The 23735-nt window shown below is 45.0% G+C and overlaps 1 protein-coding gene across 9 annotated transcripts in view; it reads right to left on the bottom strand.

Moving 5' to 3' along the window:
* Positions 1–23735, bottom strand: part of SAMD12 (sterile alpha motif domain containing 12) — a 316862-nt gene that overhangs the window by 107518 nt on the left and 185609 nt on the right. The window contains exon 6 of one of the 9 annotated variants that reach the window (XM_045181703.3): positions 3–10510. The exons of 7 other annotated variants lie outside the window; for them this stretch is intronic. In XM_045181703.3, the coding sequence (XP_045037638.1) occupies positions 10422–10510 (89 nt within the window). In that variant the 3' untranslated portion in view covers positions 3–10421. Of the gene's footprint in view, positions 1–2; positions 10511–21137 lie in introns of those variants that run through there. One more of the 9 variants, XM_053929276.1, reaches the window with a different exon arrangement.

Genomic DNA, 23735 nt, shown 5'->3' with positions numbered 1-23735 from the left:
AAAAAAAAAAAAGGACAAACATTCTGGAACTAGACAGGTCACTGCTGCAACCCATGCAAGTTCTCCCCTCCTCTCATGGATAGACATTTCACGCGCGAGACTAGAGGAGGTCGCGCGAGGCACGCAGAACAGTGGGCAGGGCGAAGCGCACCCAAGAGGTGGAGTAGCGGGCCTTGATTCAAGAGCTCCCAGACGTGTGGAAGCTGCCGCGTAGGGCAGGGTTCTGCTGCCGCCTCTGCTTGTGAGGCCGGCTCTTCTCCATGCTCCTCAGGCTGCTGACGCACTGACTATGTCATGCATCCTCAAATTGAGTGCCCTGGAAGATTTCCTTCTTCTTTTTTTTTCGGGGGGAGTGAGTAGTATCCATTGTGTAAATGTGCCACAGCTTTTTAATCCACTCGTCTACTGACGGACACCTGGGCTGCTTCCAGGTCTCAGCTATAGTCAATACACAGAGGACAGACTGACAGCTGTCAGAGGGGAGAAGGGCTGGGGTGGGGCTGGGTGAAAAAGATGAAGGGATTGGACAGAGAAAAAAAACTCAGAGACCCAGACAACGATGCGGTGATAGCCAGAGGAAAAAGGGGGTGGGGGGAGGTAGGAGAGGGTAAAGGGGGATAAATAGTGATGGAAGGGGTGTTGAACACACAATACACTATACAGATCATGTGTTACAGAATTGTACACCTGAAACCTATATAATTTTATTAACCAATGTCACTCCAATAAATTCAGTAAAAAAAAAAGAGTGCCCGGGAATGCAGGGAAGTTACCTAAAACACCACTGAAAGAATGGGTTCTCAAATAGGCCCCCAACATGGAATGAAAAGAGTTCCTCAACACAAATTATAAACACAAGGAAATAAGTGTAATATGCAGAACAGTAAACAAATAGTATAGTTTGGGAAAGACTTGACACATGAGAAAAACAAAAGTTTAAGAGAGGCACTGCTTGGTATTCTCAAGGTAATTACTCAAAATACAAACTTGCTAAAGAGAGGTAATGAGGCAACAGACAGAGATAAAAAGGGACTTTATGAAAAGAATACAAGTCAGCAAATAATTCCATTGCAGAATTTAAAACTCCATGAAAGGCAGTAAAGAGGAAAATCACCCATTTATTAAATGGAATTAGACCACTGGGACAGGACAGTAGCTCCCAAACCTAGAAGACCATCAGATATGGGGTGTGGGGAGGGGTACGTGCTCACACGCGCTCTGTGTGTGTGTGTGTGTATAATATATATACACTATATACACTGTGTATATAGTATATATATAATATATGCACTACTATACATAGCATATATATAATATATACACCACTGTATATAGTATATATGTAATATATACACTGCTATGTATATAGTATATATATAATATATGCACTACTATACATAGCATATATATAATATATACACCACTATATATAGTATATATAATATACACACTACTATGTATATAGTATATATATATATAGTATATGCACTACTGTACATAGCATATATATAATATATATACTACTATATATAGTATATATAATATATACACTACTGTATATGCACACACACTACTAGGGTCAAATACAGGGGATTTTGATTCAGTGGGTCTTGGGTGAAAGCTAAGAAATTTGTATTTCCAAAAATTCCCTGATATGATTTTGAAAATCAATCTGGTTTAGAAACTATTAAGGTGAGTGCAAACTCGAGACACTCACTGAGCATTCAGAGAGAGAGAGAAAGGCGAACTTGAAACACGAACACGGTCTCTGTAGCGTATGCATAACGGGAGTTCGGGAGGAAGCAATGGGAGCCAGTGCCACAGAACCAATTTCAAAAATGTGTATTGAAGAAAATCTCCTTGATTTTAAAAATATCTCTAGTTTACAAGGTTTTACTCTGAACTCTGTGAAAACTGACACACATTTTAGATCTACTGAATATTACGTCTTAAAAAAGCATCTCCCTTCAAATCCAGGAAAAAGAAACAGATCCCACAGAAAAGGAAACAATGTCAGTGGAATATGTCCTCGTGGTTGTCGGGGAGAATGTCTGTGCTATGATCTCCAAGTTCTGTCATCTGCCCAAGCTGTCAGTAATGAGTGAAGGCAACGATAAGACATTTATGTTCTCTCTGGTAATGGAGATTAACCAACAATCTGGAATTTGAGGAATGCAAACATTGTTAAATAGCATTGTTTCTAAGAAAAATATAAATGATATCATTCTTGAAACAAGAGGTTCAATTATACAAGAATCAACAGTGTAGCTATTATACACTGGGAGGAAAACCCCAAAGTGGAATAGCAAACCCTGGGAGGGAGGGGTGGGGTGTGCGGGAGGAAGCAGGTGTGGCCGTTTTTCATTTGTTCACAGGGCTGTGTCAACAGCTACTGTTTCATTCTCCATATTATTAACAATTTGAGAAACTTCGGTTTGGATCACAGGTTTTGAACATGCATCGGTGTTATTTAAGGACTGGATAGTAACTATCGGAGGAAGCTTAAACAAACACCATGCTTTCTGAATGCCTGGAATGGCATGGGGAGGAGGGAAGGAATCAAAGAAAATCTCAGGTCCTACCAAAAAAACTAGTCCTTTCCCCTTAGAAAAAAAAATGGGCTGGGGCGGGGAACACAGGAACCAAAAACTATTGAAAAGGCAAATGTAAACTATGAGAACAGAAGAAATAACAAAACAATCAGTCCCTGTAAATACACATATTGATGAGTCTGAAACTACGCACCAAAATGTCGACAGTTATTTCTGCAGAGTGAGTTTGGAGAACCGTGACTTATTTTTGCATAACTATTTTTTAAAAAATTTTTCCGGCAATGATTACATATTGCTTATGTGATTGAAAATAAAATGTAAACCTAAAATTCCTCTTCAATCATCCAAATGAACACTGATCACGAAGCCACTCATTAAAACTAGAAATGACCAGCTCGGCTACCGCGGCGGCGATTGGCGTGTGCTGTGATTCTGCAACTTGTTTCTCTAATTCGACTCATTTCCCCAGAGAGGATGCACAGGCGGTGTTCACTTCCTTAGTCACAACACCACCTACTTTTTACAGTTCTGCTCTTCCCTGGTTCTCTCTGCGTACCCACTGCACCGGCAGGAGAGCACCCTTGGGTGACTGCTGTGCATGTGTGTGCGGAGGCCTGGGAGGGCTCGCTGATGGCCTTTCAGTCCCTCAGCACCACACGCTTTCGTCTGCCCTCGGGTCCCAAGCGTCACAATTGCCCCAGCGTGAACCTCAGACTCCAGCCACCCTGAGCAAGTCATTTCTTAAAACTTGCTGCCCTGCCCGGGATGCTTTACCATATTAGGGGAGTTAAGGGTCCCTTATATGGCAAAGCACTCTCTCCCTAGCCCCTTTGTTATCTCCTGTTATGTGGCTCAGCAGTCTGCCTTGCAAAGGAAATGCCTGTCTCATGAGAAGACCTAGGATGCTGGCTGGCAGGGAGTGGGCGGTATTTGCCTTCCAGCAGCAGCACAGTGCCTGAGGAACAGAAGGTACACAACAGGCAGTTATGCATGGAGGGCTTCTCTGAGCTGATTCACTTTAGCTCCCGGCCCCTGCTTCCCTTGCTGCACCTCTCCTCTTGGTGGGGGAGGTCCTAGGATCTAAGAGGCAGTGTTCACCGGAAGCTTGTTCCCCAGTTTCTGAGCTCACCCTGCCCCCATGCACAGGTGAGATTTTTATACAGCGAACTACGTTGGCAAGGGATCTTGGGCAAAGGCTGTGCTCTGGGGCTCCAGCCTCATCCAAGTCCTCGCTGTCCTGTGCTTTCCCCTCACCTACCTCCTACCCAAAGTCCGAGCCGTTCAGCTTCCTGTATCGTGATTCTAAGTGTGTTACTATTGGAAGACGGCGTATTCACACTTGCCTGATGTGGATGGCAAATACTGCCAGCCTGAAAAGTGGCCTCACTCACAGAAACGAACAAGCAACTGTTCCTTCGTTTTACAAATTTACAAATGACGGCCAAGCAAGGAATGTCTTATTTTCAGGATGGTCCTACTACTGTAGGGCTTGACTTCTAGTAAATAAAGCACTGGAGTCACGAGAATCTCAAGAGACGCTGTAAAGAACTGGGGTTTATGTACTCGACTCCTCTCTGATCACTGGCCCTCTCCACCTTTCCTACTAGGTAACCTCTACTCCCATCGCACTGTACTCAGCGTCCGAACAGCCCAGCTCCGTGCCTCTCACACACACGTGTGTGCCGTACCTTCATGCCCACCTTGCAAACCAGTGCTCACCTTTCCAGATGGTGCCCAAATGTCAGCTCTTCAGCAAAACACTCTCCAACTACTTTGCCCATAGTTAGAAGTGTAAACACAGTACCGGGGCAGCTCTTTGTACTAATTCATTGTATTAGACTCTATTTACTCATATATCTGAGTAAATAATTTACAGGTGTATGCACCAACTAGATATGGCGCGTGAAGTGTTAGTCAGTGAGCTCCCGGAGGACCTGGCCCATCTCTGTTCCCTCTGTGACCCTGGACCGAGCACTGCACCTGGCATAGGCTGGATGCACGCTCTACCTTTGTTGAGTGACAAACTGATGGAAAGATAAAGCCCAGGTTTCGATACTCAAAATAACTGTGCTTATTTTATATTAGAGAGATGACACTTTTGCATTTGAGAAATACAGGAAAGATTCCACAATGAAAAAAAATAGATTACTCTGCCTGTCAGGAAGTCCTTTTGAAGTCTAATCTGAATCACATCATTCATTAGTCAAGCCTCCTCTTAATTCTTGCTTGTTCTGACAAAATGTTGGTCTTCATCATTTTTCATATATCTGAAAATTATTCTACTGTCTGCTAGACCCAAATTCCAGAAAGTGTGGTGTTGAGAATCTCAATTTACTTTATTCCTTGTGGAGGCTGGTGTTCGAGTCTAAATCTCTTTTAAAGATATTTTCTCCCGTGGACTGTCGAAGGCCTGTACTTTCTTCCATCAGCTGTGTGGCCAGAGCTTCCTGGCCACACAGAAGGGGGATAGCCATGGCTGGAGGAAGAGAAACCTTCCCAGTCAAAGAGGCCCCTTATGTATTGCGTGACATTCCTCACTTGGGGAAGAGACAGGTCTGGCTGCCATTGTTGTTGTTTTTGCCCTTTCTTGTAGGATTTCTACTTGAAGGAGGTCAGAGTCTATTGAACAAACACAGCAAATTAACTTCTGGTTTCACTATTTTAGCAGGTTCTGCTTTGCAGACAGGAAGTCATTTCCACCTGCGGGGCTCAGCTTCCCCGCCCTAGGACACAGCGCTACTGCTTGGAAATTGACTAGAGAACCCGGGCCTGGCTCCTTAACCGTCCCCTGACATCACCATGGTCTTGCTGTTTAACATAAACAAAGAGAAATCTTTCCAATCCCAAATGTATTTCCGTCGACACTCTGTACAATGTTGATTGTGTCAATACATCGACACAGAATCTCGTTGGGAGAATGAAGAACAAGAAGCCACTTAACTTCAATATTAAGCAAAAGTCCGCTTCCTCTCTGTCCAGCTTCACAAAGACCTCACTTATAAAGAAAGAAAGGGGGAGACGACACTTTGCCAAACACACTTGGGAAGGAAAAAAAGATCATTTTGTAAACCCATACGGGGAAGGCTGATTAAAATCAGGGCCTTCTTCACATCTCTTTTAATAAACAAATCCGAATTCTGGCGTGGGGCCTGCCTCTCTCAGCTCCAGCCGCAGCTTTGAGGACTGGCCTTGCGGGGGCGGCCTCGAGGCCGTCCCTGCAGTCGGAGCAAGCACGGGCTGATGGAATGATGTGTCATCGATTCTGTTCTTGCTTTTCTGATGGGTCCCTGAGGGTGCCTCTGAGTAACTGCGCCCCAGCTCCCACAGCTCTGATGGGGCGCTCCTCCCTGCCTCCTTCTCATGACTTAGCCACAGCATGAGAAGGCTGCCTCGCCAGGATAGGCGGTTTGCAGGCCTTTGCCCCATTCTGGGCTCCTCCAAGGCATGTTTTCCTGAAGCTTGTCGTTTCATCTGGGGTTGGATGTGAACAGCGGCTAGACACAGATAAAATGGTGTTTCTGAACAGAAGAATGTGCTACCCAGGAGGCAGAACCAGTATTCAATTTGCTGCCTGTGTTCGATAGACTGTGAGCTCCTCAAGGGGCAGAGCCCATGTCTCATTTGTCTTTCTTTGGACCCTCGGTGACTAACACACATTCATTTGTTCACTCATTTATTCAGCAAATATTTACTGACAGCTGGAGGTACAAGATGAGAAAGACAGAGGCTTCAACAAAGAATTAGACATTTTCTCTTGCCCCACAGGCTGGCTTGCCATGGAATAAATATACTTTCTAATACATTACAAGATATACAATACACACTCAAAGTAAATCATACCAAAGCTGAGCTCTCTTGCTCACAGCCTCAGCGAAGGTCGAAGATGAATGGGACCTGCTTTTATACATAAGAAAACCAAGGCTCAGAAAGAGATGACCAATCCTTGAACTTGTACGCTTTTCACCTCGAGCAAGGTGGTCCGTGGAAGAAAATACTCCAAGTAGAAATTTCCAGTGCTCTCTGTAACCCTCCCTCACAATTTTGTCATAAATATATATATTTATTTTAAATATTTTAATTGCCAAATTTCACATAATTCAAGGTTCGCCAGGCCATGGTTTAAATAAGAACTGTGAACCCAAATTCCTACTGGAGCCCAGATGGAAAATCATTTAGGTAAAAAGCCAGGGGACCGGAAGGGGGCGAGCGCGGACTGGAGACACACGCTCTCGTCTGGGTTGTTGGCTCACCATCTGAGGCTTACAACGGTGGTTTTTATTACGCATATGCTTTTGTTGGTTCGGAATTCATGAGGGGCTCGGATGGCTCATCTCTGATCCGTGTGTCCCCTCGCGGGGATGGAGGCTCCCTTTTCAAGACGGCTTCCTTAGTCACGTGTCTGGTGCCTCGGTGCTCCTTGACCTTGTGTCTTTCCCTTCACGTGGTGTCTCTTTTCTAGGACCTTGTCATGAAGCCGAGGCTTCTCCCTGCACGGTGGTCTCAGAGCAGTTACAATGCTGATGGGGTGGTTCATTCCACTGGGCAAGGGTCCCGAGAGACAGACAGGGGCTGCTGCCAGTTCCTTGAGCCCGGGCCGATACTGACACTCACTATCTCTGCTGCATTTGCTGCTCAGAGAAGTCACCCGGCCTTCCCTGGTTCCAGAGGAGGGCACCCAGGCCCTGCCTCTCCACAGGAGGAGGACTGAAGAATTTACCAACATCTTTAATGTGGCGGCTTCTGTCCCAGAGAGGGGCTGCTGTGCTCCAGGCCGCTGCACTGTGAGGCTGCAGCCCAGTATAAGTATTGTGACATTTTTTAAATAGAAAACAAAAATTTATAACTTAAAAATGGGAAATATCCTGATTCTTAAATATCAGTTGCTAATTCAATTTTTTTTTTGAAAAAACTCGTGTGCCAGACTTGCTCATTTGCAAATACAGTCATGCCCAATTCCGCTTCAAGTACTAAGCCAAGTTCTAATAAAGGTATTTTAAGAAAACACTGACATGTATTTGGAAATATTTGCCTATAACTGAAAATGAAGATCTTATGAGCTTTCACCATGTTTGACAATAGATTTTTTAAAAAAATTATTGATTTTAAAAAATCAATAAAAAATCGATTATTTTTTGATTAATTTTTATAAAATTGATTACTTTTTAAAAATTAATTGATAATTTTTAAAACATTCTATTGAAAACATACCAGTAGGCAAATAAGGGATCTTGCTGTTTAATTCTATCACAACCCACATGAGAAACTGAATGTCTCCTGTTCTGAGAATTCCTTTCTCCCATTTCTGTCCTGGTCAAATCACAGCTTGATGATACGTGTAGTAATTTTCATTTCTTGTTGAATTTGACTGAGAACTAGAAATACCAGAAAGTGATGGAGGTACTGGTTGAATGCCCCAAAGGAAAGAAAAAGAAACTAAATAAGAAGTCATGGGTATAAACAGTCCAAATTCCACATTAGTACTTCTTCAACTTTAGTGAGTGAATCACTTTCTGACTCTGAACTAGGGAATGTCCCAAGACTCAGCATGTTGAATCAATATTCTAGGTGTTTCTGATGTGCGCGCCCCTGAACCACATTGCTTGTGCTCAATTACAGGGACGGGTTTTTGAGAGAGAGCAAAGTGGGCACAGCTAGAGTATGAGTCATGCCCCCTTCATGGGATGAGGGAGCCGGGAGAAGAGGGTTCACGACATGGTGGGCTCCACTGCCCCGGCGCAGGGGAGAAAACGCGCTAGGAGCAGGAGATAGGGGCTCCACCCTCACTTTGCATGAGTTAGCTGATTGAGCTCAGGGAGGTCATTTCCCCTCATGGTCTCAGTTCCCTCTTCTGTAAGGTGATGGTTGGCCTGGGGTCCAACAATGGCACACGCAACTGCCCACATCCTCATCCTCATGAACCCTGCTCACCCAGGGCACCACCTTCCCACTAAGCCCCGGTCTGTCCCCACGGTTCTCTTGTACCAGCCACTTCCCACACCCTGGAGTTAACACATGGGTCAAAACCAAATTTAGGGCCCTGGGAGAGGGTCTCCGTGGTCTCTTCCCTCTTGTGTGGCTGTATGACAGTTTTGGAGGGAAAGTCAGGTGAAAGGAAATCACGAAAGGTAGTTTTGGAAGAGAGGGAAGAGTTTGGGGGGCAGGAGTTCTACAGAAATGGTGATGTGCCATATGAGAAGGATGAGGGTACCAAACAGTCTGCCAGTCACCCCCAGGCCCATCCTTATTATTAAGGTGATGGAGGTCTTGATGTGTGTGGTTTCCTCTAGCAAATCCTGGTATCTGGGCACTGGGACAATGAACAGGAGGGACAGGGCTGGCGTCAGCATGAACAAAATAGTGGTCCTCACGAATATGAGCCTGGGAGTGCTTGTCTCCTTACATTTTGCACCAGGCAACTCACTTGTCACACTGTATTAGGACAATGGAGTTGCAAGCTTGCTGTGGAGCTGTCATCTCTACCACAGACCCAGTGGGCGCACTGGACGGAGTGGGAGCGGGTCGTTTTAGAAGGGGGAAAAGCAGATGTATCAGGCCAAACCAGGCCAGACCTTCCACGGATTCATTTCCTGAATGAAGGGCATTGGATGTAAAGGGCAAAGGTTTCTGATCTGTGTTGGGTTAGCTGTACAACTTTGCCAGGTTACTTAAACTCTTTAAGTCTCAGTTTTCCAATCTATAAAATGGGAATAAGAGCAACTTCTTGGCAGGGATGTTGTGAAGACGAAGGATGTATATAGGGCAGCTGGCACATAGCATTCAGACAGTAAATGGAGATTTTTTCCTTCTTTCCAGCCTCCAGTCTGCCTTGCGTGATTGTCAGGAAAAGAAGTAAGCTAGACAGCGTCCTTCGCACCAAAAATGGATGTGGAAATCCAGGTTCCCGTGCAGAGCAAGCCAGGCGGGTCCTTAACGCATTGTTGATGTTCTGACTCACAGCTGCCTTCTCTTTTCACTCCTCCCATCCTGCTCAGGTTGGACCAAATGTGGGAAGGTGGACAGGACAATGCCAGGATCTCGCCCACCGGGAAAAGCCTCCCGGTGCTGCTTTGAGGCCAAAATTCCAGGAAAAAATATTACAAACTCTGTGTCACAGGCTTGCTTAGTAAGAATTACAACGAACCTTTATTTAAATGATTAGTACATGCATGGACCAGTGCCAGGCCTTAGATACTTACAAACAGTATCTAAGTAGCCCTTACAACACTGTAAGAGGTAGACACGACTATCCCCAGTTTATGGATGAGGAAATAGAGGCAAATATGGTTCGCAAACTTTAGGAATAGGACAGGAACTGGATTTTTCCTGAGTTCTTAACAACTATTTACCATTGAACATTCATGACTCCGGAAATACGAAAAACCCAAGTAGAGTTCATTGCTGTCAGGGAGTTTAGAGATGCAGAGAAGAGTCAGCCCTAGCATGTGGGAAATAATAGTACAACTGGTGTACAGCAGCTCAACTGGACAGTAGGCTCCTCGGAGGCAGGGACTTTGTCCTTTCTTTTTTTTTTTTGGTGTCTATTTTCTAGTGCAACCAGTGGCTTTTAAATGGGAGCTTAATCATTGTGCTGTGTGTACACGCCGCCCCCCCTCCCCCCCAAAAAAGACAAGTGCAAAGATGTCTGCTACAGACAGACATGTCGGTGGGAATTCAAGGTCCAGCTGGGTCCACAGGGGTGCAATGAAGAAGGCCAGCTTCGTGCAGGACAGGGCGTGAGCTGGGACTTGGAGAGGTCCAAAAAGCACAGAGCACAGAAGGCTCACATCAACGGAGGCATGATGCAGCGTAAGCTTGAGGCACTGAGAAGGCGAGGATGGCGGACTGCTTAGAGAATTATCTGCGTGCTGGTCAGCTCGGCAAGGAGCCAGCTAAACCAGCTTGTAACTGGTGGGTTCTTGGTGCAGAGTGGCTTGTACCTGGAAACGGGTCAACAAGGGCTGCGAGAATAGGTCAAAGGAAAACAGGTCAGGCTGGTCTAGACACACAACGTAAGGAAGTCAACAGAAGCAGGCGGGATGGCAGGAAGTACAGTCCCCCACCCGTGGTAGAGGATACACAAATATAACTTTTGGCAGCTGTGAAAAACACAGAGGGCAAGTCAGCCATGAAGAATGTGGAGGAGAAAAGGCACTTGGAAGAACACACACTGGGGCTGATCACCCTCTCCATTTGGTTTTGCATGCACCGTAGCAGCCTACCTATTCTCAGGAGACCCTAGGAGCATCTGTTTTTTCTGTAAAATGAACTCAGAGGAATCAGATTTGCCACGGGATAAGCCACAGACTCAGCCATAAGGCTCAAAAAGCCATAAAGTCCCTTTAGTAGGGCTAATTAGATGTATGAAAGAAATCATATGTACATATATAATTTTACGTAATTTAATTTTATATAAAGGCTAATATGCCCTGGCTGGTGTGGCTCAGTTGGTTGGAGCATTGTCCCATGATCTGAAGGGTCATGGATCTGATTTCCGGTCAGGGAACACAAGCCTAGGTGGTGGATTTGGTCCCCGGTCAGAGCACCTACGAGAGGAAAGTGACCGACGTTTCTCTCTCACAATGATGTTTCTCTCTCTCTCTCTCTCCCTCCCTCCCTCCCTTCCCCTGTCTCTAAAATCAATAAGCATGTCCTTGGGTGAGGATAAAACATTAAAAATATATATATTTATATAAATAAATTTATATAAATAATGTTACCTGGGCTAAATTGCTAAGCCTAAAAATGGAAGATCATACGAGACGCCTGTATCTTGAGGCCACTGGTTCCATCCTTACCATTCCCACCTACCTCAGTGCTCTTAATGAAAGATGAGATTACACCCGCAAGTTCTGCTGTCAGTATATATTTAATCTATGTGGCCCAGCCAGGAGGAAAGGCGTTACTTGGTCTTGACCTCCATGTGGGTCTTAGGAACCCTAACATTTTTCACCAGAAAGCACAGAGGGCTGATGTGGGGTGACCTCTGCCTCTAACCTGTGGGACTAAACAGCTCACCATCGCCTCTACTGCATGCTTTAGAACCTCAGTGACGCATGAGACGCTGAAAAGGCATTGTGAAGAAAAGGATTTTGGTTGGGACGAGGATCCCTAAGAACACCCCAGGTTAGGGGATTCCCAAGGAGGACCCACAGGACTCACCACAGAGCTGTACTCACAGATACGATGTATTTTCCAGAAAACGGACACAAACAAAGCCAGCACAGGAAAACTCATGTAGAAAGAGGTCTCTCCCACTGGAGTCACACAGGCTGCGTTTAATTCCTCCAGCGACAAGTGGTGACGACAGGTGTGAAATGTCCACCGGGGACACTCGTCAGAGATGCGGTGCCTGTGGTTTTTACTGGGGACTGATCACATGCCTATCCTCTGCCTACCATGTGCCTGATTCCAGCCTCCCAGGAAGTTCAGCATAGATGACACCGTGTGTACAGCTTAGGCACATGAACCACCCGATGGAGGAGTGGCGAGACCCTCCTGGAATCCGAGTTCCAGACACCTGCAGGGGCCACCCCTGGAAGCAGGACCTTCAAGAAAAGCAGTGCCAGGCCTGCTGCGCCCCCTTTCTCTATACAGTATCTGCAGAGCCCAACAAGTGCTGTGCCCCCGGCCAATGTGGGGAGGTCATTCAAGCCTTTGAGGAGCACAGCAATGTAAAAGTTTTTTTTAAAATTAAGCCAACATTCCCCAAACCTATTTGATCATTATCTGTATATCTATATATCTATATCTATACACATATATGTATATGTGTATATCATACACCTGGGTGAAGAATCACCGAGGCACAGAACATCCCTCAAATGGAGAGAGCTTGAGGAGGGAGAAAGAAAAAGAAATTGGCCTTCTCCTGGTGGCAGTTTGTCATTTTTCAATTTGGCGTCTTTCCCTGTTCCTTTTTCTGCCATGTCGATCTGCATGAGTCTTGATTCAGAGGGGATTTTCTCGCAAGGTGTCTGTCTTCAAACATATGGATTAAATTGCCAGGTTTAATTGAAGGAGGTTTAGAGTCTTGCTCTATTTACAGTCAAAAGCAGTTCGCTTCTGTTGTTGGCCTCGGTCCTAGACTCCCAGGAAATTAGTAATGCCTCGTGGCCTTTGACTTCTGCATTTGCTTCCTGGCGTCCGACTCTGGCTCTGACTGGCCTTGGGTGTCAAGGCTTCCAGGGACCTGGACTGATGTCCGCCTGCAGCTGCTCTGGCTCCTGCAGGCCCCCTTCTCAGACCATGTTCCCCCACAGGCCCTGAAGTCACAGGAGTCCATTGTCTGTGCCTCACAGTGATGCAGGGGAAGGAGGGAGGGGTCGCAACTATCTGAGCTGGAAAGAACTTCATGCACTTAAAATAATTCCACAAGCACACTGGTAGCACTTCCTGTGAATTCGGCACTGTTCTCACTTTTCAGATAAGGAAAGTGAGGCACACCAGGGTTCAGAAAGATGTCACAGAGCTGAGAACTGCCAACGCCAGGAAACTAGCTCAGGCCCTGTAACTCGGGATCTGTGCTGCTTACTGTGCTGCTTTACTGCGCTCAGCAGTTACCTAGTCCCACCTCTTACTGATTCAGTGAGTCACTGCATGAAAAGCTCCTAACACACAGCAAGAGCCACACATGTGGTAGCTGCTGTGATTAGTACATTTAGTGAATGGCGAGAGCGGAGGCCAGTTCAGGATTTCCCAAATGCTAGCTGTCGAAGGCCGGTGGCCGGAAGGACGCAGTGAGTCATGGTGCGTATGGAGACTCAGCAGCGTCATCCTGTGGTATGTTTTGAGTGTGGAGATGGACACAGGTGGGTGTAAAAGGTGCATCTGTGAGGAAGACCCCTCGGTGCACTAGGGTGTGCTAAAGCAGTTCCTTGAATGAAGAATTTTGAAAGGGCTTGGTGAAGAAATTCAGTTGATATCTCCTTGAGACAACCCTAGGTTTATCATACCCATAACTGTTCTTACAGATAATTCCTTGTGGCCATTTTCTTAGGATTCACCCCCCTTCTTTAAAAGTTGGGATCTAGAATATCCTACATGCTTTCATAGTGCCGTCTATCAATGTACCATCTACCAAATGTGCTCTCTGTCCACAACTAACATTGGCTGGGCGCCTGGCACACAGTATATGCTCAATAAATGTGTGTGGAATAAACGAAGTCATTTGTTCATAGAAGGCTTCTTTCAATATCCAGTATTTGCCTCCGTACCCAGCAACATCTCCCGCATCAAAGCCCCTTTGCTCTCTGAACCCTGCCTGACTCCATCAAGGAGCACAAATTCCCACGGTACATAGCACTTTGCGAATGACAACAGAAGCATGTGGGAGCCCTTCCTTTGTCCAGGCACTGCTCCAGGACCTTTAAGTGCATCAACTTTTTTACTCCGCACAATCCCCTATAAGGTAGGTCCTTTGACAGGTACAGGGCAAAGAAGCCCAGAGAAGAAGTGGCAGATGCCTGTTCTCCAGCTGCCCCAGGCACACTATTTACCACCCCATGTGTGGCCTAACCATCCCTCGGTCCATGTCAGTGCTAGCCTGGGAGCTGTCTGTGATGGGGCAGGGGTGTTCCTCAACCCATTTTTCAAACAGTCAATAAGACAGGCTGAATAACCTAGGCAACGCACCTCCAACACTGGAAAAATAAAACCAAGGGTTTTGTGGTCACACACAGCTGGGTCAAGCTTCAGCCTCTCCAAACCTTAACCTTGTCACCCTTCCCATGCCACTTCATTCTCTCAGAACCTCGGTTTCCTCTCTATAAAATGGGAGAAACACTGTGGTGTTTCTTGTGGGAACTAAATGAGTTCAAGAACATCAAGTGCTTACTCAAGTACCTAGCAAAGAATGTCATTCATACTAATACTCATGTAAAGGTTTGACAACCATTCTGCCTAAGGTTTGCCTGGGGGCCAGTGGGGACCAGTGGGTATTTATCTATTGGATGAATGAATACATATATGTCTCAATTTGGGGACCCAATACAGTAAGAACCACACAGAAAGGCTAATTGTATTTTGGTCGCTTCAAAACAGATCTTATTTGCAGGGTGCGGGCTTCATTAAATATGCATAGTGTCTAGACCACAGCGCAGTAGATTCTTAAATGTGGTACCAAAATAGTCACGTGAATTAAGGGAAACTGGCCTCTTATTGGCTGGTCCTTCCCTGTTTTGCTTTTCTTGATGTCATTCCTACACCTGATATTTTACTTCAGTTCCTTGGATCACATCCCACCATCTCCCCGACACATCTCTGTGACAATCTCTTAAGAACACAAAATGGCTCTTTCTTGCCATGTAGGAGAGAAGTCTTCAAAACTCACTTTTCCACAACACCATCTTTATAAGCTATTTGCTTCTTCCTCTAAGCACTAATGCAAACAATGTTAATTGGCTAAGTTTATATCTCTGTCATTGATTAAGTGCAATGAAAGCATCCACTACGTAGTAACTGAGGTGCGCACCTCTGAGAGTGTCTGACCACAGCACAATGAGCACGGGGATGACTCTGGACAGTGAGGAAGGAACATTACAACTCTGCCACTGTCTGTGATTGATTGGATCGAAGCTGGGACAATCAGAGTCCCTGTCCAGGGCATACGGAACTGGGATGAGAGGGGCAGGAAATAATTGGGAGCAGAAAGAGGAAATTGAGAAAGCACTTGAGAGAGGTCTGATGTCTCTAGCCATACTGAGCAAACCTGAACGGGGTGAGATGTCATCTGCCAGTCTGTGACTTGAGTCACAGAGATATCGTGTATAGGAAATGAAGTAGAGAGAAAAAAGGAGAAAAAAGAAAGCCAGAGCAGAGTGTTGTCTGGGTTCTTGCGGGCTTTCCAACTCAGTTCTCCTTCTTCCTGAGGCCCCGCTGCGCCTCTGCTCTGAGCCCTGTCAAAGACTCCTGTTTGTGCATCTGGAACTCCCCGCCAAGCGGTGTGGTTTTGCTAAAGCCACCTTCAGACTTCTGTTCTTTGGAACCATGAGAACCCTAACTTAACCCATGGGCAAGACTATGATTACGATCAGGGTTATCAGCAATAATCCTACACACACTCAACACTGCACAGGCTGCTTAATATTATTAATATCTACTACAAGCAAGTAGTAGAGTAATGCTGCTGGAGCACCATCCAAGAACTAATAACTGCATAGCAGCTGGAGGTGGAAGAGCAAGGCAGGGAGAGGGAGTGGATTTCCTATAACTATAACTAATATGAGAAGCCATCGAATCATTGGCGATAATTCCATCTGCAAGAGTCCATCAAGGTCGGACGACTGTACATCAGTAAGACGGTAGGAGGAAATGCTTTTCTATCAGGAAGGAATAAAACAATGAAACAGATGGATTGCTGTTTTTAAGGTGAAGATTACAGGAGTGCGAAAACTGGCTATGCTCAGGTGGGTCAGGAAAAAAAAAAAGAAATGGCTCCCATCTCCACGGTTCCTAAGAAATGTGCTTTATTCTTACAGCTGCCAATAAGGCTTTATGCAACTGTCAATTTAATAACGCAAATGCCGCCAGAGATTCATATGTAACAGAGATCAAATGCAACAGACAACAGGGAAAGTGGTCGGTGGGGATCTGAATGAACGAACTGTGCTTGAGAAAATGAGGCAATAAAAAGATCGATAGAAAGCCAGGCCATTCTGCAGGACCTAAGGGTTTCTCTGTGAAATATTTTAAAAGGAGAACATCTTATTGACTCATCTCATTTTTAATACACTAAGAAGGGTAGCTCAGGTGCCTGTTGTCACTGCAGAGATGGGGACATAAGGAAACTTAAGCTGACTGTCGAGCTAGTGGGTGACTGGTAAAAAGGAACTTGGTCAGATAGCTCTCTCTCCTCATCATAGCCTTGCACCTACATCAAGAATACCAGGACCACTGTCCAGAAAAGAAAACACAGTAATTATGTTGCTTTAGAAAATTTGGAAAACCCAGGAGAGAACCAAGAAGAAAATTAAAAGCACCCTTAAGCCACTGCTACAATTTTGGTGCATTTCTCTCCAATTTGCTTTCTTTCTCTGAGTATGAACAATATCCTCTTTTATTTTACTGTATATACACTATATAAAAATAACATTTTGATCCTACTGTATATGGTGTTTTTATTTGCTTCTTTTCACTTAATATCTAGCAAGAATTTTCCTTTGTCATTCCACATAATTTCAATGCTGCATCATATTCAGTTGTGTGGTTTTGCCATAATTTAACCAACATTATTTATATGGCTTCCATTTTACTATCTGCTATGGACTAAATGTTTGTGTCTTTCTAAAATTCTGAAGCCCTAATCCCCAAGGTGATGGTATTAGGAGGCAGGGCCTTTGGGAGGTCTTGTGGGTGGAGCCTTCAGGGATGGGATTAGTGCCCTGATAGAAAAGCTTGCTTTTGCTCTCTCCATCATGTGAGCACACAGGAAGGAGGCAACCTTCTGCAGATCTGGACAAGAGTTTTCACCAGGAACCCAATCAGCTGTCACCTTGATTTTGGACTTCCCAGCCTCTAGAACTGTACAAAATACATTTCTGTTGTTTAATCCACTCAGACCCACTATGGTACTTTTGTTATAGCAGCCTGAACTATGACACTCTTTTTTAAAAACATTAAAACAAAGAGAGCTATTTATTTCCACTTCCTTCCCTGCCTAGTCCCCATGATCTATTCCTACCTTTCTGCCCAGCTCTGCTAAGGCAGGCTGACCCCCGAGGACCGCATTAGCCGTGATCGCTTGCCATGGAGCTTTGGGTTGTGTTTACCTAGCGAGGGGCAGCAGCAGGAGGCAGCAGGCAAGAAGTTTGTCTGTTCTCCTCTCCTTCCCTCCCTGCTCAGACCCGATGGTTCTGGCACTGGCTACACCTGTCTGCTGTGGTCCCTCCGTCCACTGATTCCTCTTCCATGGCTCCCGCTCTGTGCAGACTCAGCTAACAAAGTCCCTCCCTTCTCTCCCTCCAGTTTCTGCTGTTAGTCCCTGGGTGACTGAACAACTCGGGTGGGTTCCTTTAACCTCTGCTCAGTAACTGTTTCTGCAAATAACCTGCAGATTCCCATCTCATTTGTACTGAAAGTTTCAATGAACTTGAGTATTACATGGTCTAACTCTGTGAACATCGTTTGTTTATAAAAAGCAGAACAGAATTATGTAATGCTCCATTCCAAATAACGAGAGGCGCAATGCAGGAAAAATACTCACACCAAACTTGTGAACAAGGAATGGTTTAAATTCGAGAAACTTCTTCCCTGACACTTTCAGAAAGTCTCCCTCAATTCCCTCCCCTCTGTAACATTCACAAACCACATGACCCCTTCCTTGCAGCCTTTGCTCATGCTCTCACTGTAGCTGGGGCGGTCCTTCAGTGTCCACCTGACTTCTAAGCTCGACCTCAAGTCCCACTTCCTTCCTCAATTCCTGGAGCCCACCCCACTTCTCCTTAGAGTTACTGCAGCTGTGCTATTCAGTACAGTAGTCACTAGTCACATACGGCTACTTAAATTAATATTAAGTTTTAAGTCCAGCCCCTCAGTCACGCTAAGCACATTTCAAGTGCTCAGTGGCCACACGGGTCCAGGGTACTGCACCGAACAATGCAGATCTGGCTATGGCCTGCATTTCAGGAACTTGTACTGGACGGAGCTGCTCTAGAGCACGTAACGTTGAGTATCAAATGATAACTATTCTTCCATTTTTCTCCAGTGCAGAGTCAAAGTATAATAAGGAGTCTGTCTTCTTCATTCTGAATCCAAACAGCGCTGGGCGCCCAAGGAGATGCCTAGTAAATACACTTGGTGACTTGAGTAATGACCATGATTCTTTGTCAGTTGAACATTAAACATTAAAACACAAGAACTATTAATAATTGAAGGGTATATAGCAAGAGCACAGACTGGACAGTTTGGAGGTAGTGATGGCAGGGATTCTTCCGGTCTCCACCACAATGAAGGCACCAGTTCTGTGTCCTGTAAAATGTCCTCCATATGCGCTCATAAAGAACAGATGTACAACGCTAGGGATGATTCTTTAACAAGTTACGTACCCTGATCAGATGAAATCATTAAAAGGACCCAAAGGCAAAGTTTTACACAGAAGCCTCCATCCCATCTTCTAGACTAGTCCACAGCTGATGGTACTGGCATACTTCTGACTGTGATTCTGGTTGACAAAGAAACTGGCCTATGTCAGAAGCAATTTCATGGAAGTGACACAGCTCTACCACCTACACGGTGTCTTCTCTCATCTCTAGCTTGAGAAGATTGCAGAATTTTAACAAAAACTCAGTATTTGGCTTGTTGGAATAGCCTTATAAAGTACATATCTCAGCCTTCTACTTATCTCTGGAAAGAAGCTGTTTTTAGATATAGATCCACTCACCTACCGTTATTTAGATCTGTGCTAATAACCACTTTGCAACAATCTCCTTTAATCCTCATAGCAACTCTGTGGACTGGGTATTTTTGTTCTTATTTTACAATAGAAAAAACTCACTTTCCAAGAAGATATGTCTTTGGCGTAAGGTAGTGAGGGACGGAGCTGGGAGAACAACTTAGACTCTTTAATTCCGAAGATCACGCTTTGGGCCACTCTGTGGGAGTGTGTCCTATTAACGACGAAAGTATCGCTGGGGGTGAGGGCTGGCCAGGACAGGCATGCATACAGCCTCACCATGCTCGCTCGCTCGCTCTCTCAGGACAGCTTCCTTCCCCTGCGAGGCCTTTTCCTGTATTTATTTGAACAAAGCTTCATCAGAAGAGACTTGTTATATGCACAAACACTGACGGGCAGGTCACTGAAGGAGGCATACGTGGGACTCTTGGAGCCTGTCCCTCTAGCTCTCTCATTTGACACAGAACAAGATTTAATGTGAATAAAGGTTAGGAACATTTAGTGGTCAAGTAACTGGACTTCTGCCAAGGCATACATATATCCTGATAATTCCTAAATTTACATGTTCAGTGACAATTCCCATTAGAACCCTATACTCAAGACAGCCAACTGCTTTCTTAAATGTTTCAAAGGGGCCTCAGCCAGAACACGCTACTGCCGATGTCTCCATTCCTCAGCTCAGCCTCTGACTCTCACTCCTCAGCATGGGTTCCTCAGCCTGTGCAGCAGCCCTGGCCGAGAACCGGGACTTGCTCTTGATTCTCCCACTCCGGGCCACAGCCAGTGCATCATCAAGTCCCGCTGCTTCGACCTGCACACAGATTCTCCTCCGTCCAGCTCAGCGGCCACCACCCTAGTTCTAACCATCAGTTGTTCTCAGCTGGGTTTTTGCAGAAGTCACTGCCTGGTCCCCCCAGTTCCACCTCTCCCCTTGTCCCATCCATCCTCCACACAGCTGCCAGGGCACTCTTTGACAAATGTAAACGATTAATAACAATTACACCAGTCTCAAGGGTTCCATTCTGCGGTATGTCATCTGTCTATTACATTGTGGGCTCAGCACCCAGAGTCAAGTCTCCTTCTGTCAGCATATACTTGGCCCCCTTCCCCCTTTCTACCTCCCCCACCACTCCTCTCCCTCTGGTAACCACCATACTGTTGTCTGTGTGAATTTTTGTTTGTCTGGTTTATTTGTTGTTTCACTTTTATATTTTACATGAGTGAAATCATATTATCCTTGACTTTTTCTAACTAATTTATTTGGCTTAGCATGATATTCTCAAGATCCATCCTATATAATTTTAGTAATGAATGTCACCCCAATAAATTTAATAAAATTTAGAAATAATTTAAAAACTCAATAATTTTTATTATATTTAATATTTCATTTGAGATTTTCCTGTTATCTAATTTTATCAACGTGATTCAATAAAAATATTTGTCTAACAGCAAAAAGTGTAAATGAGATCGCATCACTCCTCTGCTTAAAACCCTTTAGCAGCCTCTCATGACACTGGATGAGACCCTATTCCAAATTTTCAACGTGGCCTCGTGGCCCTGCAGGATCTGGCTCTCAGTGTGTCCAGACCACGTGGCTCTCCCTTGAGCTCTGTGGTCCGACGTGTGGTTTTTGCTCAGTTCCTAGATCACGCTAAATAAACTCTTCGGTGCCTCTGAGTTTGGCACATGCTTTTCCCTCTGTCTGCTTGCTCTTCCCCCACTCTTTACCTGGCAGCCCTCATTTCTCCTTAAATTCTCCATTCTCATTACCACTTAAACGGCACAGTAATTCCCCAGTGAGGACCTCTCACCCCACTTTATATTTTTCTTCATCACCCTTAACACAGTTTTTCAGTGCACTTACACACACGGACATACACGCAGACCTCATCTCCTGGGGGTAGGACCCAGACAAAAGTGTGCTAACTGCGCAGTGCTGCAGGGGCCGTCGGGGTGTCCCTGCTCCAGAGACTCCGCTGGGTCACTGGAGAGTGGTGGCCACTCTTGTGGATCTCACGAGGTCGCACACACCTCTCACTGCAGGTTTTCCAACCACCAGTGGCTCATTTCATGATATTCGTGTCGGCTTTCATCAGGTCCAGACAGCCCCTAATATCTTCCCCTTATCCTCCACTTCTTTGAATATCAGTAGAGTCTTTTTTTTTTTAAGATTTAATTAAATTTATTTTTTTGGGAAAGGAGGGAGAAAGAGAGGGAGAGAAACAGATCGGTTACCTCTCGCATGTGAGTCTTTATAGAAAGCAAATTTGAAACCTTGAAAGCGAATTTGATTCTCTATAGAACTTGACTTTTTACATCTATAATTATATGATTTTGGGGGGTTCTTTGCTGCAGTTCCAACGCCCTCCTTTGCATGCCTTTTCTTTCTGCCATTATAGTCAAAACCAGATGACAAATGAAAAGGCAGGAAGGGAGGCCAAAGCAGAATAAATATAAGCAAGGGGGCACAATTAACTGGGAACCTTAAGAAAGACTGAGTGGCCAACCACGTTCCAGGGTGGTACGCTGATGCTCGTGGGCTGAAAGTGTGCACGAATGGCATTGTGCCAGCCTATGGGATGAGAGACTATGGGAGTGTTCAGAGAGTAGATAAAACAAAAGTTAAAATATACTATGTTGAACAGATATAGACACATAACAATATTTTTGAGAAAACATTAAGAAAGAAGCAGGTATAATGAAGCTGTGCCGCCGCAGTGGCATTAAATGAGATAGGACTAGATGCTTCTCTTTGTGACACCCATCTCTTCTCTAAGCCCTAAAATCAGGTAGGACAGGGTTTCTACTGTGTGCCCTACTAGACCACTAGCACCTGGCATGGAACTGGCACAAAGCAATGATGAAATTTATTCACACTGTAGCCAAAATTATAGCAACAAATGTAGCAAGAAGTCTAAGGATGGGGGCTTTGAAGAGAATCTTTGCTCCATCACTTCTTAAACTATGTGTCCTGGTTTGAGTCTCATGATTCTCTGTGACTCGGTTCTTTGATCTGCCAAATAGGGTTAATAATAGCTGCCATCTCATAGCGTATTTGTAAGGATAGAATGATAAGGCAAATAGAGTATTCAGAACACAGCTGATACTGAAACACACACACAATAAATGGTAGTGATGATTGCTGCTGCCTCCGCCGCCATTCACCATGGCCTCACGTAGGGCTAAGGGTTCTGGGTCTATGGATCAATTTTGATATGACTTAGAGATGTTAAAAGCCTAAGTGTTTGGAATATTCATTGGTTTGAAGGATCCTTGAAGGGAGGGACTGTCTTTGCCTAGTACGGTATCTTGCATATAACAGATGCTCAATAAATGTTTATTCCATTGAATACTCTAAGCTGTCCTCATACAATCTGGAATGGATGTCCTCACTTGAAGCCATTCTCCTACCTTTGGAGAAACCAGATTGCTTTTTCCTTTACTCCTGGGCAGTGGGATTTCAGCCAGAGTCGACACTTTCAGCATCCATTTCAAGGGACAAATACATCAACTCTTTCTCAACCTTTTCTTTCTAAGCCCATGGCTTAAATAGGATAGGCTCCCTGGAGTCCAAGTAATAATTACTACAATTATCTTTACTGTCACAGTACTTAGTGTCTACCAGGAGCTATTTTAAGGATGAGAAAACTCAAGTACTGGCAATGCCTAACCCCAGTACTGGATTAAACCAAGGGTCCCCCTGACTCCCAGTAGAATGGTCTCACACAATAGAAAGTGTCAAGCTGTCATAATTTTAACTCCTATTATGATACAGGGAAGACAACAAAAGGATAACTTATTTCAAGATTAAAACTGTGCTGATTGTATGGAGTAACTCACTAAGCTTTTGGAAACTCAACTTTCAAGCCCTTTAAACCCAGTTTTGTCTCCAGGCCATTTGAAGCTAAAAGCAAAAAACAAAACCAGGCGAGGCGAAAAGCCTGCTCAAACCACAGAAGGAGGAGTGGCGGAGTGTGTAGGAGGGAGCCAGTGTTTAGCACAACGCCTCGGACCTGCGCTTTGAACTCACAAGGATTTTACCACGGAGGGTGGTGGTGAAGGAGCTCACATCTGGGGCTGAGAGATCAGCAGAAAGCCTAAATAAAAATCTACCCATGCCAGTTGGGCATCAGAGCCCATTTCTGCCCTCTTCGTAAGATACAGAACCACTCTGCTGGGAGTTTTTTTCTTGAGAAGTATTTAAGGTGACATGTCCCCCTTCAGAATGTGTTCTGGAAGAGCAGAGGAGAACTGCTGAGAACCAGTGCGTTAGCCTTCTGGAAAGTGAACATGGTTCGCTCCCATAAAAAAGAACTTGCAGCCAGCCCACTTGTCAGTTGCCAGGAATACACTGTTTATCACTGAGTGAATACCTAGCTCAGCCCATAGTAGGTATGCAATAAAAGGTGTTCAATGAGTGAATGACCAAGTATGCTTATTCTACTTTAACATCCTCAAGCGGGTATTATGATGTTAGATACAGACCGTACTCAATAAGTAACCCTCCAAAAAATGAGAAGGGAAAGAGGGGGTGGACTTTAAACGTTGCACCATCAGTTCGCATTTTGAAAGGCAAATAAGACACACAGATGGTCAAAATATTGCCTTTGACACTTTCTTAAGTCCTAAGGGACTGTGGTGATGGGAGCCCCCCACTGTCCTGCTCTAGCACACGCGGGTGACGTGTGTACACAGACGTCCTCAAATACGTGTTCCTCCACGCGCTTAGATAACATGCACACAGGAGAGCCACCGTCTGCATCTTCGTTGATCACGGCTCTGTTTATACAGCACTT

The sequence above is a fragment of the Desmodus rotundus genome, chromosome 8, assembly GCF_022682495.2.
Source record: "Desmodus rotundus isolate HL8 chromosome 8, HLdesRot8A.1, whole genome shotgun sequence".
Lineage (NCBI taxonomy): Eukaryota > Metazoa > Chordata > Mammalia > Chiroptera > Phyllostomidae > Desmodus > Desmodus rotundus.
This window is presented reverse-complemented; position numbering and strand designations above follow the sequence as displayed.